Raw genomic sequence first — 15,674 nt, 5'->3', positions numbered from 1 at the left:
AGGCAGGTGGCTTATGCTTACGGAAAGCATTCAACCGGCGATCGATCTCATCTCGATCCTCAACAAAAACAGGGACGGTCTGCATGGACCCCGTAAGGTGACTGCCATTACCCATCTGACTCTGAGAGTCATCCTGCAGACTGGGCGGAGGTGGTGGTGGTGGCGGAGGAACATGGCCAACAGCAGGACCATTCCTCATCTCCTTCAACATGACTCTAAACATCGTCATGTTCGCTAGACGGTTGGCCTCCAACACGTCCTCAGTGGCCTTCCTGTTTGCCTCTCTGACGGCGTCCAACATGGTCTGGTTTTCCATTCTCATGGCCTTCTGGTCGGCTTGTCGGGCCGCCTGCATGTCAGCCAATGCAGCCAGGACAGGATCAGGCTGATCCTCCGAAGTCTCGCGGGTTCTCCCGGGTCTTACCATGACTCTGCACAAGTTACACAAATTATGAGTTGATCAGGCCCACACAATGGGTTCACATATGCATTATCATAATAATACTCGACGAAGCAAACACACAAAACAGACACAACCAAACATCCTAATCATTGCAATACATACAAGCTCTTCCCTTGAACCGTTGCTCTGATACCATAAAATGTAACACCCCGTATATATCTGGTAGTGTTATCATTACATCGTATTAAGCTACGCTTAATTAAAAATGTGGAATATTCTTTTTCTTTTCAATTATGACGTCATTATCAATTACCAACTTGATTACTTAATCAATTTCATAAAATATTGCCAGAATGTAAATTGCAATAAGACATCTACTGAAACACCTCAATATATAAATAAAGTGAGTATCTAAGTCACGGCATTACATCACGTAATCCGGACAATATCCTGATACATTAATACAACTATAATAAAAGCAAGACATAATAAGTCTACATGGCATGGACAATTCCCATGCTCACCAAATCAACAGCGTCTCAACAAGATAATCCAAAATCATAACACGAAGCAAAAGCATAAAAACAGCAAGCATATCCAGCATCCAACATGTCAGCATATAATGTCATCACTAGCTAACTCAGCCTGAGGTCTCAACATTACCTGACCCTGAAATAAGCATTCCCCAAACGTGGGGTGAGATCTCTAAACCAGAAATCTCAGTAAAACAAGGGGTCCTCAAGGATCTTTCACCCAAGCTCACTTACATGTGCAATATAAGTTCAAAAAGCATTTATATCAATATCAGTTCCAAAACTATGCAGTGCAACAGATATTCATGCCATGTGTGTTATCACTATTCTACTGGCCAGAGAAATGCAGAAATACGTCTATTACCTACATATAGTACAAGGAACACCGCTTGCACCTCACCCACAGCCTCACCATATTGTATGTACCACATACTCAGGCTTACCGTATAGGTGGAACACCACATGCATATCAACAAGGCATTAGCATATAACAGCTCAATAGCATTTCCAAAACATTAAAAGCATGTAACACAACATGCATATAACCATACCCCCATGGCACATGGTGGAACCACAACATGGCTAACCCGAGGACACGAAAGCTTACCTTGCAAGCCCACTATCCAATGCCAAGAGTCCACACGGCTCAAGTCCAACACACAGCAGATCATAATCTGATATGGACCAACAAGTATATCAACATACATAGCTCAAAAGCATTAACATAAAAACTACGTTCTCCTTTAACGATTTACGTCTTAAGGCTTCCAACGAAGTCACAAGCCCTTAATCACATGATTCTGACTTAGTTCATTAATTACAGAAGTTCAACTTCATCACTCTAGGGTCCACAAACCCCCAATAGCCTACTGTCCTCACAGCACAGCTACTGTTCTTCGAAATCCCAAAATATCCGGATATGCAATATCCGGATATCTCACTGACCATATCCGGATATACAATATCCGGATATCCAGATTCCCATATTCGGATATCCAATATCCGGATATCCAAATCCCATATCCGGATATCAAATATCCGGATATTTCACGACAGAATGCAGAAACTGCATTTCGTGAAGATATCCTTCCAAGGTTGGGTTTTTACCGATTATAAACACTTAAACATGCATTTTTAGGTGTGCTTGACATTACCCAACGTTAAGTTATCATCTTTTAGCCTTTAGATGCATCAAGGTTCCATTTTTAGGCATAAAAACTCAAGATCAAGTTGAGGTACATACTCAAGGCTTCAAAGCAGAAACAAGGGCTGCTCTTGGAGCTCACAACCAGCTCCAACAAACTGACTACACAAGACCAACGAAAATGCCACAAAGTTTGACCCTTTCTCCACAAAGGAAGCTCCTTGAAGCTTCACAAACCAAGAAGATGACTCCACAACCCCCAACTCAACAAGACAGCACCTCAAGCTCACAACAACAACATCACAACTCAGAATGGAGCTCACTACACTCTCACCATGATAGTTCCCACTCACCCAAGGTGTTTAAATGAAGAAACAACAACAAAAAAATGGTCTCTTGGAGGTCTCAAAGGAGGAAGAAGGAGGTGCAAGGCTGCTGCACACAAGACTCAGCAATTTCTCACGTAGAAATGAAAGGCGGCTGACCTAGGATCATGTGCAAGGGTCCTTAAATAGCTCACTTAAAATTAAAACACACAGTATTAACTTTAATTGCTACGCTTAAAATTTTAATCCCAAACTTGGAATTCTTAACCAACTCAATTTTACAAGAATTTTCATATTTTTTTATATTTTTCGGAGCACCTTTCTGGTACGCGCTTTTCATAGTCAGTATCAGTTTCTGGCATCAGTTCTCATAATTTGGACTTGAAACTCGTTTTACAAGTCCTATATATCATTCTAGTAATTATCATGCACTTATTATAATTTTCCGGGATACTTTTTTGTTACGCATTTATACCGACTAGCAGAACCGGTATCTGCACTTTTCTTCCGAAAAATGACTATCAGCATTCTAAATCACTTACTATAATTATTAGAGCCTCATAATAATTATTAGGGTCATTTATGAAATCATTTCCTAATTCTGGATAATTAATTAATTAAATACCTTATTTAACGGTGCGGGTTCTTACAGAATTCATGGTGTTATATGATAAAATCATAAAGATTTGAAATTGAGCTAATGTTTTGATATCTTGCTCATTTTGAAGGTAAATCCACAAGATTTGGTGCTAAGAAGTGATAAAGGAATCATAACAAAGATTTGAAGCCCAATCTGCAGGATCTTAAATAAAACAAAAACAAATCAAGATTTGATTGGGAATTGATAGAGATTCATGGGGAGATTTGATGAAGAATTAATGGATATGGCTTCAAAAGTTATAAATAGGGTGCTTGGGGTCAATGGAACCAACCAATTCAGAGACACACCAAGGAATTACACAGAGACCTGAAGGAGGAATCCTGTTGCGGAGCGTTGGAGCACTGAGGAACCAAGTCAACATCACACCAATGGAGGCTTGAGGTTCTCTTTTATTTCTTATTGCTTTTTAATTCAGTATGCTAGGCTAAGTGTTTATGTAGTTAGGGGTAGTTGGAACCCAATTGAATCTTATGCTTTGAATTAAATTGTCTCTGAATTCTTTTTTTTATAATTGAATAAATTTATCTGTCTTTAATGCTTTCTATGAGTTTGCTCCTTATAGATTGATTTAGGAGAATTGTATGACAATAGGGATGTTGGTGCATGAACCCAGACTTGGTAAATTTATCACAATTCTTGTGATCTAGAGATAGACATAGGGTAATTGTGCAATCTTGAATTCTTGATCTTAATGTATGTTTTCTTGGGGAATAACCAGGGAACTAGGGTTCTTCTGAGATCACATAGATTTAGGGTAACAAGAAATTGAGCCCTAATTAACTTAAAAAGAATTGATTGGCAATATTTTAAGAACATATTCTTGACAGTTTAATTCATAGCATATAGAGGAGATTGGGGAAAGTCGAAGCCCTAACTACGCTTGTTTTTAATCTTTAAATCAATCATCTTTCCAATTGCTTTTTAATTATGAATTTTAATTTGCATGTTGTTAATTGTTTTCTTTTTAATTTCAATTTTCTTCATCTAAATATTGATTGTCCAACTAAATCGCGATTAGCAAACTAGTGTTTGAAACCCAATTCTCGTGGAAACGATTTCGTACTCCGATACACTTTTATTACTTAACGATCGGTGCACTTGCCGAGTCGCAACACCGTGATGTGAAAAAGAAGAGGCTTGGACAAATTCTTTGATGGTTTGGGTTTTTTAGGGAGACGAGGGTTATGATGGATTGAGTTTGAGTTATTTTTTGTTTTTTTGAAAGCATAATAAGGGTTTTTGGGACTGAAGCTTTTTCTACTATTTTCGTGGTTTCAGGGATGTGGGTGATTTCGTATAGGTTGTCTAATTTAAAGGCTACATGTTTACTACAATAAGGTGGGATAAGCATATATAGCTTAGTAGAGGAAGAAATATATAGACACGTGGAGGCTATGAAGTTAGCATTTTGATGGTGATCCATATCTTAATGAACTTGTCTTTCCTATATTATTACTAATTTAATCTATGACACGATATCATTTTGGGGTTAGAAAAAATAATTATATATATATATATATATATATATATATATATATATATATATATATATATATATATATATATATATCTTGAGTATTAATAAAGTTTTATTAAGTTGTATTATGTTTTATTAGTTTAATAAATTTTTTTTTGTTTTTCTATCAACATTAACAATCTTTCATCATCACTTTCTACTCTTTTTTTTAGTTTTAAATAAAAGTAAACTATGGAAGTTATTGACATCTACCTTAGTGTTTTTCGTCCCTTTGTATTAAAAAGGAATTACTAGATTGTGTTAAAAGTAGATGATCAAATTTTAAATTATTACCGGATGCGTTGATATAATATGTGCCATTAATAATCATACATGTTAATTTTAATTTATAAAATACATTGCACATTGCACCCAAATTTTTGGCCAGATTTAATTCTTTCTTTTACATCTTCAAATAAATAGTTTGTATTTGAATTATGGGGTGACTATATTTTCTATCATTTTAATCTTACTTTTTTTACTATCTGTTTGGTTACTGTTGGATCAACTTGAAATCAACGTTTGAAGAAAAGAAAAAATTAACTACCATTAATTTCAAATTAATCAAACGGTAATCAAATAGATAGTAAGAATAGTAAGATTAAAATGGTACTAAATATAACCTTCCACTTGAATTATATGATAAGCTTGTGTTTTATACAAATTTAAAAGGCAAAACACAAAACACCAAGTTTTGGAAAGAACCTTGGGATACACCACTCTAAAAGCTAGCTCAAAGTCGGGGTGTTCATCAACCGATCCAAACCGATTCAAACCGCGGTGACCGAATCGACAAACCGAAAACCGAAAAACGAAAAACCGAAAAAAAACCGCAAATTTTAATTGGATTGGATCGGTTTTCGGATGGGTTGATGAAAACCGATCCAATCCAAACCGATCCAATATATTAATTCCCTTATACTTACTTGGGCCTTTTCCTAATTATAACCCAAAAATTTATAAACCCAATACCTATTAACCTATCAACTAAATCCAAGAAAAAAAACCTAGTCACATCTCATCAATAATATTTCAAAAAAAAAAACTATATTATCGTCTATTGATGCTTCATATATCATTGCCAAAAAAAAAACCTACATTTTCGTCTATTGATACTTTTGTATTTCAAAAAATAAATAAATTTACAAATCAATATATACAAAAGTTGTTATTTGCACAATAATCATGAAACAAATTTTAGGATTTTTAAAAAACCGATAACCGATCCAATCCAAACCGAAAAAAATTGGATTGGATCGGATCGGATTTGAAAAAAAATTCAAACCGAATGGATGATTACATGAACAAACCGAAGTGATTAGATCAGATATTTTTGCTTCCAAAACCGATCCAATCTAGACCGCGAACACCCCTAGCTCAAAGGGTGAGAGTGCCCAAGGTTTTATAATCTTCACATTAGTTGCTCATACAACTAATGTGGGATTATATATCTCAATAAAATATTCCAATATACTACACTTCCAAACTTCTTTTTTATTTGCCACATTTAAGATGGGTCCACCAATGATATTGCTTTTGACACTTGGCAAGCAAAAGAAATCTGGCTAATGGAGACAACCGTACTTAAATGTGATAGATATGAAAAAAGTTAAAAAATATGGCATATTGGAGAATATATTTTCCCATGACATTTTGGTTTTTGTACCCAAATTTCTAATTTTTGTTTTTTTAAAGTATAATTTTTTCTTAGAACTTAATCTTTTCTATACGTAGTTGACTTTCTAATGTTGTGGAAACTCAATGCTGTTAAAAATATGAGTAAATGACCCTTTTTATCCCTAACAAAAAAACACGATTTTCACTTTAGTCTCTTACAAAAATAAATTAGTTAGTTAGTCCTTAACAAATTCAAGGTGGATTCATTTTAGTCCTTTTGAGGGACTAATATGGATCTTTTTTGAATTTGTGAGGGACCACAATTTCAACTAAATGGATTCCCTTTAAATTTGTTAGGGACTAACTGACTAATTTATTTTTATAAAAAACTAAAGTGGGGACCGTATTTTTTGTTAGGGATAGAAGGTATTTACTCTAAAAATATACACAACACAATATGCATCTGATTTGATGTTGATGCACCTGATTCCTCGAATATCATAAATTATATACAAAGTCGCAGAAACTGCTCAAGTACAACGTGTGCATTTGAAATGGAATAAAGAAAAGAACATCAACGTTACCTCACATGACAACTTCATGTTCCTTAAACATTCTTTGCCTCCACTTTTAAAACAAATAACACAAAGGGCAATGTTATTTGCTTTCACCCCATCATCATATTTCATATATTCTTTTCTTGCTTTCACTCTTTCTTTCAGACAAATGATAACCAAAATCCAATCTTTCTGATTATGAAACCACACCCCATGTTAAAATCCAATATAAATATCACCCCAACATGATCCAAACAACATGTAGAAAACTATTCTCTCTCAATTCAACCCAAGTCCTTTGTTATTTGTTTCATAGTTATTATTGGCTTATTGCCATTGTTGTTCAAATGGCTTCTACCTCAAGTCCAGTCTTGAAGAGATCAGATTCAATAGCAGATAGCATGCCAAATGCCTTGAAGCAGAGCCGTTTCCATATGAAGAAATGCTTTGCCAGGTACTATATGTCATTGCACATAGAGTTTTATTTTTGTTTATGTGTTCCACATTTTGGCTCTTTCATTTTCTCATAAAATGTAAAACAGGTTTGTTGCAAGTGGGAAAAGGTTAATTAAAAGGCATCATATAATGGAGGATGTGGAGAAAACAGTTGAAGACAAAGTTGAGAGGAGCAAGCTCCTTGAGGGCTTGTTGGGTTATATTCTGAGTAGCACTCAGGTACAATTTTAAAGCTAACAATTTGAATCTCTTTTGACAAACTCTAAAAAAGTGATTTAAGGGATTAACTTTTGGAACAAATTGGGATTGTGTGCAGGAGGCAGCTGTTGTTCCACCTTATGTTGCTTTGGCAGTGAGGCCTAATCCTGGGTTCTGGGAATTTGTTAAAGTGAATGCAGATGATTTGCAAGTAGAAGGTATTGAGGTCTCAGAATACTTGAAGTATAAGGAAATGGTATTTGATGAAGAGTGGTAAGTGGTTTTCTCTTATGCTCATTTGCATAATGGTTTAGCTAGCCATGCCATTTTCTTTTTGTCAACATGTTAAGAGATATTAATATAAAATCATTAATGTCGACATGATTTACCAGCATAACTTGTTAGGTTGAATTGATTGCATTACATGGTATCAGAGCTTGTGACCAAGTCATCACGAGTTCAAACGTTACCCCTCCTGTTCTCTAATAAAATTACAATGATTAGTTGACCCTTTGATGAGCCTTGAGGCAGTGCAAATGCTGAACATCACTTGAATATGTGCAGGGCAAGTGATGAAAACGCTTTGGAGATAGATTTTGGGGCTATTGATTTCTCAACCCCTCGCATGGCTCTTTCTTCTACTATTGGAAATGGACTAAACTTTACTACCAAGATCATGACCTCAAGGTTGAGTGAGAGCTCCCATTTTACAAATCCATTGCTCGATTACTTATTGAGCCTTAACCATCAAGGAGAGGTAAATAGAGACCTGAGACTATCAAATATTGAAATGTTTATAAATGAAAAAGCAGTAAAAACTAATTTTGTAATAGAAGAAAAGGTGGTTATAACAGCGACTGCATATTTATTTTACCATTCTGCAGAGTCTTATGATCAATGACACTTTGAATACCTTGCCAAAGCTTCAGCAAGCACTGAAAATAGCTGAAACTTATGTATCTGCACTCCACAAAGATACACCATACCAGAATTTTGAAGCCAGGTCAAAATCTAACTTTTCTACTTCATGCCTCCATTTTGGTAATAGTGAATAAACGTACATGAAAAGATTGAAAAAAAAAAGGTTTAGAAAGTTCACTCTGAGTTGAAGATATAGTAAAGAACTAATGAGTAATGAACTTTTGTTGTTATTATTATTATTGTCTTTATTTTTTTCTTTCCTAAGTTTTGATCATAAGTTATTTAATTTTCTACTTCTGATTGTGTCTTACTTTCTTGTTCATTTTACCTGGGGAACCAAATGAAGATGGGAAAATCTATTTCCATATTGATAATCTCTACTAATGTTAGCAGGTTCAAAGAATGGGGATTTGATAAAGGGTGGGGAAACACTGCTGAAAGGGTTAAAGAGACAATGAGAATGCTTTCTGAGGTACTAGAAGCAGCAGACCCAGTGAAATTGGAATTGCTTTTCAGTAGGCTTCCAAATATGTTCAACATTGTTATTTTCTCTATTCATGGGTACTTTGGTCAAGCAAATGTTCTTGGATTGCCAGATACTGGAGGCCAGGTATGATTCCCTCCTCTTCAATGATTGAATATAAGAAAATGCAACATAGTCAAAATTTTATTGTCAAAATTTTTGAGCACACTAAGTTCATTGACTCTTAGATGTATTATGGTCCTTACCATGTTATTTTATCTAACAACTTCCCTTGAATTTTACCTTAATTTTGTCAAAATTATGGCTATGTTTTTTTTCTGGCTATTTGAAGTCTATAAACTGAGTGTTCTTTTCTTTTGATGGGGTTGCTTTTTCTAACAGGTGGTATATATTCTTGATCAAGTAAGGGCCTTGGAGGAAGAGTTACTTCATAAGATTAAGCTTCAAGGCCTTAATGTGAAGCCCCAGATTCTTGTGGTAGGCTACTAAGTACTAACTAGTAATACAAAAAAAACAAATTATGCTTCAAAAAATTGAAAAAAAGTAAAAGCCATCACCACATTTCTTGTTTTCATCATTCTTATTCCTTTTTATTTTGCTTCCTCTATCTTCAAAGTGTTTACACTTATGTTCCATGCACAGGTTACTCGTCTTATACCAGATGCAAGAGGGACCACGTGTAACCAAGAACTGGAACCTATCATCAATACTAAGCACTCCCACATTCTAAGGGTCCCTTTCTGGACAGAGAAGGGAATTCTACACCAATGGGTCTCACGTTTTGATATCTACCCTTACTTAGAAAGATTTTCCCAGGCATGTGCTATCATATCTTTATTTCATTCCATATAAGAGAGGAGGTTGAATAACAAAAGAATGGAAAAGATAATGTGCTTATGTTACTCTTTTAATTCATGTAACTTTATCTTCAACAGGATGCTACTAGCAAGATTCTTGAACTCATGGAAGGGAAGCCTGACCTCATTATTGGAAATTACACTGATGGAAACTTGGTGTCATCCTTAATGGCTTCTAAACTTGGAGTAACTCAGGTTCTTTCAATCACCTGAAGAGTCAAAAGTGTGCATGTACATTATTTTCCTATTAGAACTTTGGACTAAAACTTCTATCCATAATAAATGAAGGCAACTATTGCTCATGCATTGGAGAAAACCAAATATGAGGACTCAGATGCCAAATGGAAGGAATTTGATGAGAAGTACCACTTTTCAAGTCAGTTCACAGCTGACATGATCTCAATGAATGCAGCTGATTTCATCATAACTAGCACATACCAAGAGATTGCTGGAAGGTAGGTCTTTTTTTTTTCCTTCTGAGTCCTACATTCTTATTTATAAACTATCTTATGGCTGATTATTATATATTATCAAGATGGTAACTTTTCATTATTTTGTATCATCAGCAAGGATAGACCAGGACAGTATGAAAGTCACACTGCATTTACCATGCCTGGACTTTGTCGCATAGTCTCAGGCATCAATGTGTTTGATCCAAAGTTCAACATTGCTGCACCTGGAGCTGATCAGACTGTGTACTTCCCTTTCACAGAGAAAAAGCAAAGATTGACCACATTTCATCCTGCCATTGAAGAACTAGTTTATAGTAAGAATGACAATGAAGAACACATGTGAGTCTCTTCCAAGTTTGATCCCATCATCCACTTGCATTTTATAGTAATGGAATCTAGTCATTATAATGGCCTCATTCAATCTAAAATGTGTTTTGGAACAGTGGATTTTTAGAAGACAGGAAGAAACCAATCATCTTCTCCATGGCTAGGCTTGACAAAGTGAAAAACCTTAGTGGCCTAGTTGAGTGGTATGCAAAGAATAAGAGGCTAAGGAGTTTGGTAAATCTTGTGGTTGTTGGAGGGTTTTTCAATGCATCCAAATCCAAAGACAGAGAAGAAACTGCAGAAATCCAAAAGATGCATTTCCTAATGAAGGAATACAAACTCAAAGGTGAATTCAGATGGATTGCAGCACAAACTGATCGGTACCGCAATGGAGAGCTCTACCGGTGCATTGCAGATACAAGGGGAGCTTTTGTGCAACCAGCATTGTATGAAGCTTTTGGTCTCACAGTCATTGAGGCAATGAACTGTGGATTACCTACTTTTGCAACAAATCAAGGAGGTCCAGCAGAAATTATAGTTGATGGGGTCTCAGGTTTTCATATTGATCCCTACAATGGAGGAGAATCAAGCAACAAGATTGCTAACTTCTTTGAAAAGTGCAAGGATGATTCTGAACTTTGGAACAGAATGTCACAAGCTGGTCTTCAACGTATCAATGAATGGTATTACTTTTAGGGTTCATTTAATCTTATGTTGAAGGAGAGATATTCTCTCATGTTGTTGTGACACATATGTGGCAGGACCCGCCATTTAAAGAAAAAAGAAAAAAAAAGAAAAATAAATGTCACGATTTTTGATGAGTGTGTAGGAGATAAAACTACTCTTATGCAACATAAGAGTAGTTTTTCCCTTACTTTTAACTAACAAGTGTACTTAAAACATTATTCATGGTTGAATTTCTTAATTTCATGGTTGGTTTTCCTTGCAGCTATACATGGAAGATATATGCAAACAAAGTCTTGAACATGGGATCAATTTATGGGTTTTGGAGAAGGTTGAACAAGGAGCAAAAATTGGCTAAGGAAAGATACATTCAAATGTTCTATAACCTTCAATTCAGGAACTTGGTAAGTTTGGCAAATGGTGTTACTTCCTTTGTTCTAAGTTCAATAATTATTGAAAAATCATGGGATTTTTTTCTTCTTCTTTGCATTGCAGGCAAGAAAGGTTCTCATTCCTATGGAGACACACCAGGAACCTACATCAATCTCAACAACTTCAGCCAAAAAACCAGCAACAGAAGCATTGCCTACACCCAAGGTCTTGAGGCCTGGTGCATCACCTCAAGCTCAATTAACAGCACCACCACCCCCCAAAATTGAATATCAGCCAACCCCAAGGTAAGTCATTTAATGCAAGTAGCTAGACCTCATGTGTCAAATAAAAAAAATACTAAGATTTACCCCAAATGAATATTTTATTCCAGCTTTGCAGATAAATTAAAAAAAAAATTAAGTAACATGGATGAATATTTGCATGAAGTTTTCATAAATTGTATCAACTGAGAAATTATATTGATATGATCTAAATGAGATAGAAAATTGTATGAAGCTTTTGCATGTATTCATCTTGGTCTAGCCCTTATGAGGTTCTCTTTAGCAGGGTTGATGGTTCAAGTCAAGGACTAGCTGCTTCTAAAGAAAGGGTTGGTGTTTGCAATGGATTAACTTGGTTGGTTTCCATTGTTGCTTGTCTGTTCATCATCCATTACTACTTCAATTTGGACCGTCTATTCAATTGGAAGCAATGATTTCAGATAGAATCACAATCAACTATAGATATAATTTTAGTTTTAACTTATATACATATATTTGTATTTCAGTCTAATTGTAAATGATTTCAATAGTAAATAAGATGTGCCATTTCAACTGAAGTCCGTTGGAATTAGTGGCATGTGAAGTCAAAACATTACAAATTCTCTTTCACATGGATCATTCATCATGTCACGGCATGTTTATTTTTTCTTATACAAAAATTGCAAATTATAATTCAGAACAATACATATACAGATAGGTGGAGATTTCCAGAGAGATATTACAAATTCATAAAAAAAGGGCAAACCCAATAACCAATGATATCAATTTCAAAGTAGTTAGGGGATTGACATTTTTCCCATATGAGAAAGATATCAAATATTTACATTATAAATTAACTTCTCTTTCTCTTTATTTAGAAATTGTCAGCGCACACACAAAAATACCGAAATACGCAAGTAAAGCTAAAAAAGACGTACACAATTATCTGATTTATACTTATTTGTAAGAGTCATTTATCAACTCACAAAAAATTATACACTTCATAGATGAAGCTAGAAAATTTTGATATTATTGTTTTGCATAAAAGATAAGCAAATATTTGATATTTTTATTTTATAACTTGTAAAAATATCAAACACCGAATTAGTACCAACACCCCACTATCTATAACAAAAACTATCTTACTTCTTAAATATATATATATATATATAGGGGGGAATGATCCGTTTACAAACTTTTTTTACAAATTTTTATAAATTACACTATCGTCCCCCGGGAGAAGATAGTGTAACTAGTGTTCTCCCGGAAGAAGATAGTATAGTTTGTAAACAAAAAAGTTTGTAAATATAATCTACTATATATATATATATATATATATTGTGGCCTGACCAATTTAAGTTTTTTTTTTTCACCTTAATTTTTACTTTTGGAATGGATCTCGTGTCTACGGTGTTTTTGAGAAGCAGAATTGACCTTGTCGAAGTTAGGAATTTACATACATTTTGGAAAGATTTTACATATTGACATGCTTGAACCTTTTTCTCTCCGTTGAGCTGAAACTTGAGCTATAGCTGGTTAATTTGAAACTTCCAAAATTACGTATGGTTGCTTTGTTTCTTTCTTAACTGGCTCACTTGATTGATATGAAAACTGAATTTTTTTTGGCTAAAATCTTGATTATGAATAGAGTTACAGTTTGTTTGGTTGGAGAGCATTGAGAAAGAAAGAAAATTGAAGGAGACAAAATGGACAGCTTTTGGGTCTTTTGACCCATTTAATATGAAAAATGAACATTTTTTTTTCATTTATTCAAAAGTCAAATGTTTTATCAAAGTAATACGGTGACACACACTAGAGATGTACACAAGTAACATGTAATGTGGCCGTGTAAATTCAATTTTGCATAAATCGTGTATCACTCCATGTACAATTTGAACATACATATATTTTTATATGTTCGTTTCACAGCATTATTTTAACAAAATATTTAACATCCAAATCAACTTAAGAAAATATTTGCCTCTTGAAATCATTATTCTTGTAAGGGTTAGATTCCAATACTTTATCTTCCGTGGATGAGGAAATAAAAGGGATGAGAAAGGGGGGAAATATAGGTGTGGGGTCCACTAAGAATTTTGTGAAGCAAATAAGAGGGAGACTGGGTGAATTTTAAATATGTAATTGTCCAAAAATAGAAATTCTTTTCAAATCATATTAAAGGTAAATAGGTCATTTTATACAAGTACATTTTTGTTTCTTCTCACATTTTTATACAACCAAACAAGAGAAAATATTATTTCTCTCTCCTTCTCTTCAACCAAATATTAGTGTGATGTATTGCTTTTGAGAGCGGGATGAAAACGTAAGGCTGAAAGCTTGTGTGATCCAAATTACTAAGATGGAATTTTTTGTTAATTTTTTTCCCTTTCTTTTCCTTGGCTCTGTAAATTTTCCTTGGGACACATAATTTTAAATGATATATTATGTTGTTTCTTGATAATTAAGAAAAGACAATCTTACTAGAAAAAAAAAGCCAAGAAATCTCAGAAATTTAGTCCTTCTAGTGATTATTAATCATGGTTATTTGAAATGTACATGGGATATCTACAATGATTCAATTTGTAATATGGAATCTACCCTGATTTCGCTGCACGGTATGTGGATTTATTAGAAGGATTTCCAACTAGTTAGGGTTTGCAGCCACATGGCCTAATGTCCACCTGGTCAATTTAAGATCAATTAATCAAAATAAAAGTCTAAGAAGGAATGCATGACTTTTGTATTATGAAGATAAATGTTGTGACAAGAGATTAAGTATATATAAATAATAGGGTAAATAGTACTACATCCCATTTAAGATTTCTTATATAATACAAAACTATTATTTAAAATCTACACCGCATTTACATTTGACCATATTAGCAGCAGCAACAGAGGGAGGAGAGAGAAAACCTCTCTCATATCATAAATATATATATATATATATATATATATATATATATATATATATATATGGCAAAATGATTTCTGCAGCTGTTATACCTACAGTAAGCAAGGATACACGTCCGAATCCTAGGATACGGCAACGGATTCTGAGTTTTTTTTTTTTTTTAAAAGCCGTGGGGCCCACTTTTTTGTGTCAGCTGTAGATAACACTATCTACGGCTGCTGCAGAAATGTTAAGCCTATATATATATATATATATATATCCAAGGAAGATGAAGCTCATGTGCTTATCTCCCTTTAAAGCAAAGTTGGAAATTTAGAATGGAACAGAACCAATTAGATTTTGGTCTGCTTCTTTATCAGCCTCCAAATGGTTGATTCTTGAAGTAAGAGGCAGCGGATTTTCATGGCTTCATGGGTGCTTAGGCTATACGTCAAAGTTATCCCTTGCACTATATTCATGTACAATTACATTACAAATAATTTGAGAATTTATCTTAGTTTTACATTTATTTGCATCTTTTAAAGACTCACTCTTAATATTCCGTCTTGCTCTTTGAATATAAAATTTAAGATAATTATTGCTTGTGGTAAAAATAAAATATATAGGAGACTACAATAAGATAATTATTGTGTGTGTTTGTAGCTGCAACAAAACTAGCTTTTTGTTTGTTTGTAATGTTATCTTATTTTGTTGCTCCATGTTTACTTGCATCTTTTATGGACTCACTTTTGAAATCCAAACTTGCACCTTGTATACAACATTTAATTTTATGTCCCTCTCTATATAAAAAGTAAAGCCTATGGCAAAAATAAAATAAGAGACACCTATAAGCTAATCTATTTACAATTGAGTATAGGAAAGTCTTTCTCGAAGGAGATGCTCCAGCAGTATACAATTGTATTTTGGACCAGTCTGAATGAAGATCATTCACATAATGGTATCATTTAGGACCTGTTTGGATTAGTTTTTTTCTTAACCAAAAGTCTTTTTTTTTT

The 15,674-nt window shown here is 34.2% G+C and overlaps 1 protein-coding gene across 1 annotated transcript; it reads left to right on the top strand.

The window, feature by feature from the left end:
* The first annotated feature begins 320 nt into the window (after nucleotides 1-320).
* Nucleotides 321-12,223, top strand: LOC133293435 (sucrose synthase 7-like). Its single transcript, XM_061492002.1, has 16 exons — nucleotides 321-339; nucleotides 7,127-7,211; nucleotides 7,300-7,432; nucleotides 7,530-7,684; nucleotides 7,976-8,168; nucleotides 8,296-8,414; nucleotides 8,726-8,942; nucleotides 9,198-9,293; nucleotides 9,459-9,632; nucleotides 9,752-9,868; nucleotides 9,962-10,128; nucleotides 10,240-10,464; nucleotides 10,569-11,135; nucleotides 11,402-11,540; nucleotides 11,632-11,813; nucleotides 12,052-12,223. Exons 1-16 carry the CDS (start codon nucleotides 321-323, stop codon nucleotides 12,221-12,223), a joined length of 2,760 nt encoding a protein of 919 aa, XP_061347986.1.
* Nucleotides 12,224-15,674: the final 3,451 nt, after the last annotated feature.

The sequence above is a fragment of the Gastrolobium bilobum genome, unplaced genomic scaffold, assembly GCF_033153095.1.
Source record: "Gastrolobium bilobum isolate Gb01-03AN ecotype WA unplaced genomic scaffold, APGP_CSIRO_Gbil_v1 utg18566, whole genome shotgun sequence".
NCBI classification, from domain to species: Eukaryota; Viridiplantae; Streptophyta; class Magnoliopsida; order Fabales; family Fabaceae; genus Gastrolobium; species Gastrolobium bilobum.
This window is presented reverse-complemented; position numbering and strand designations above follow the sequence as displayed.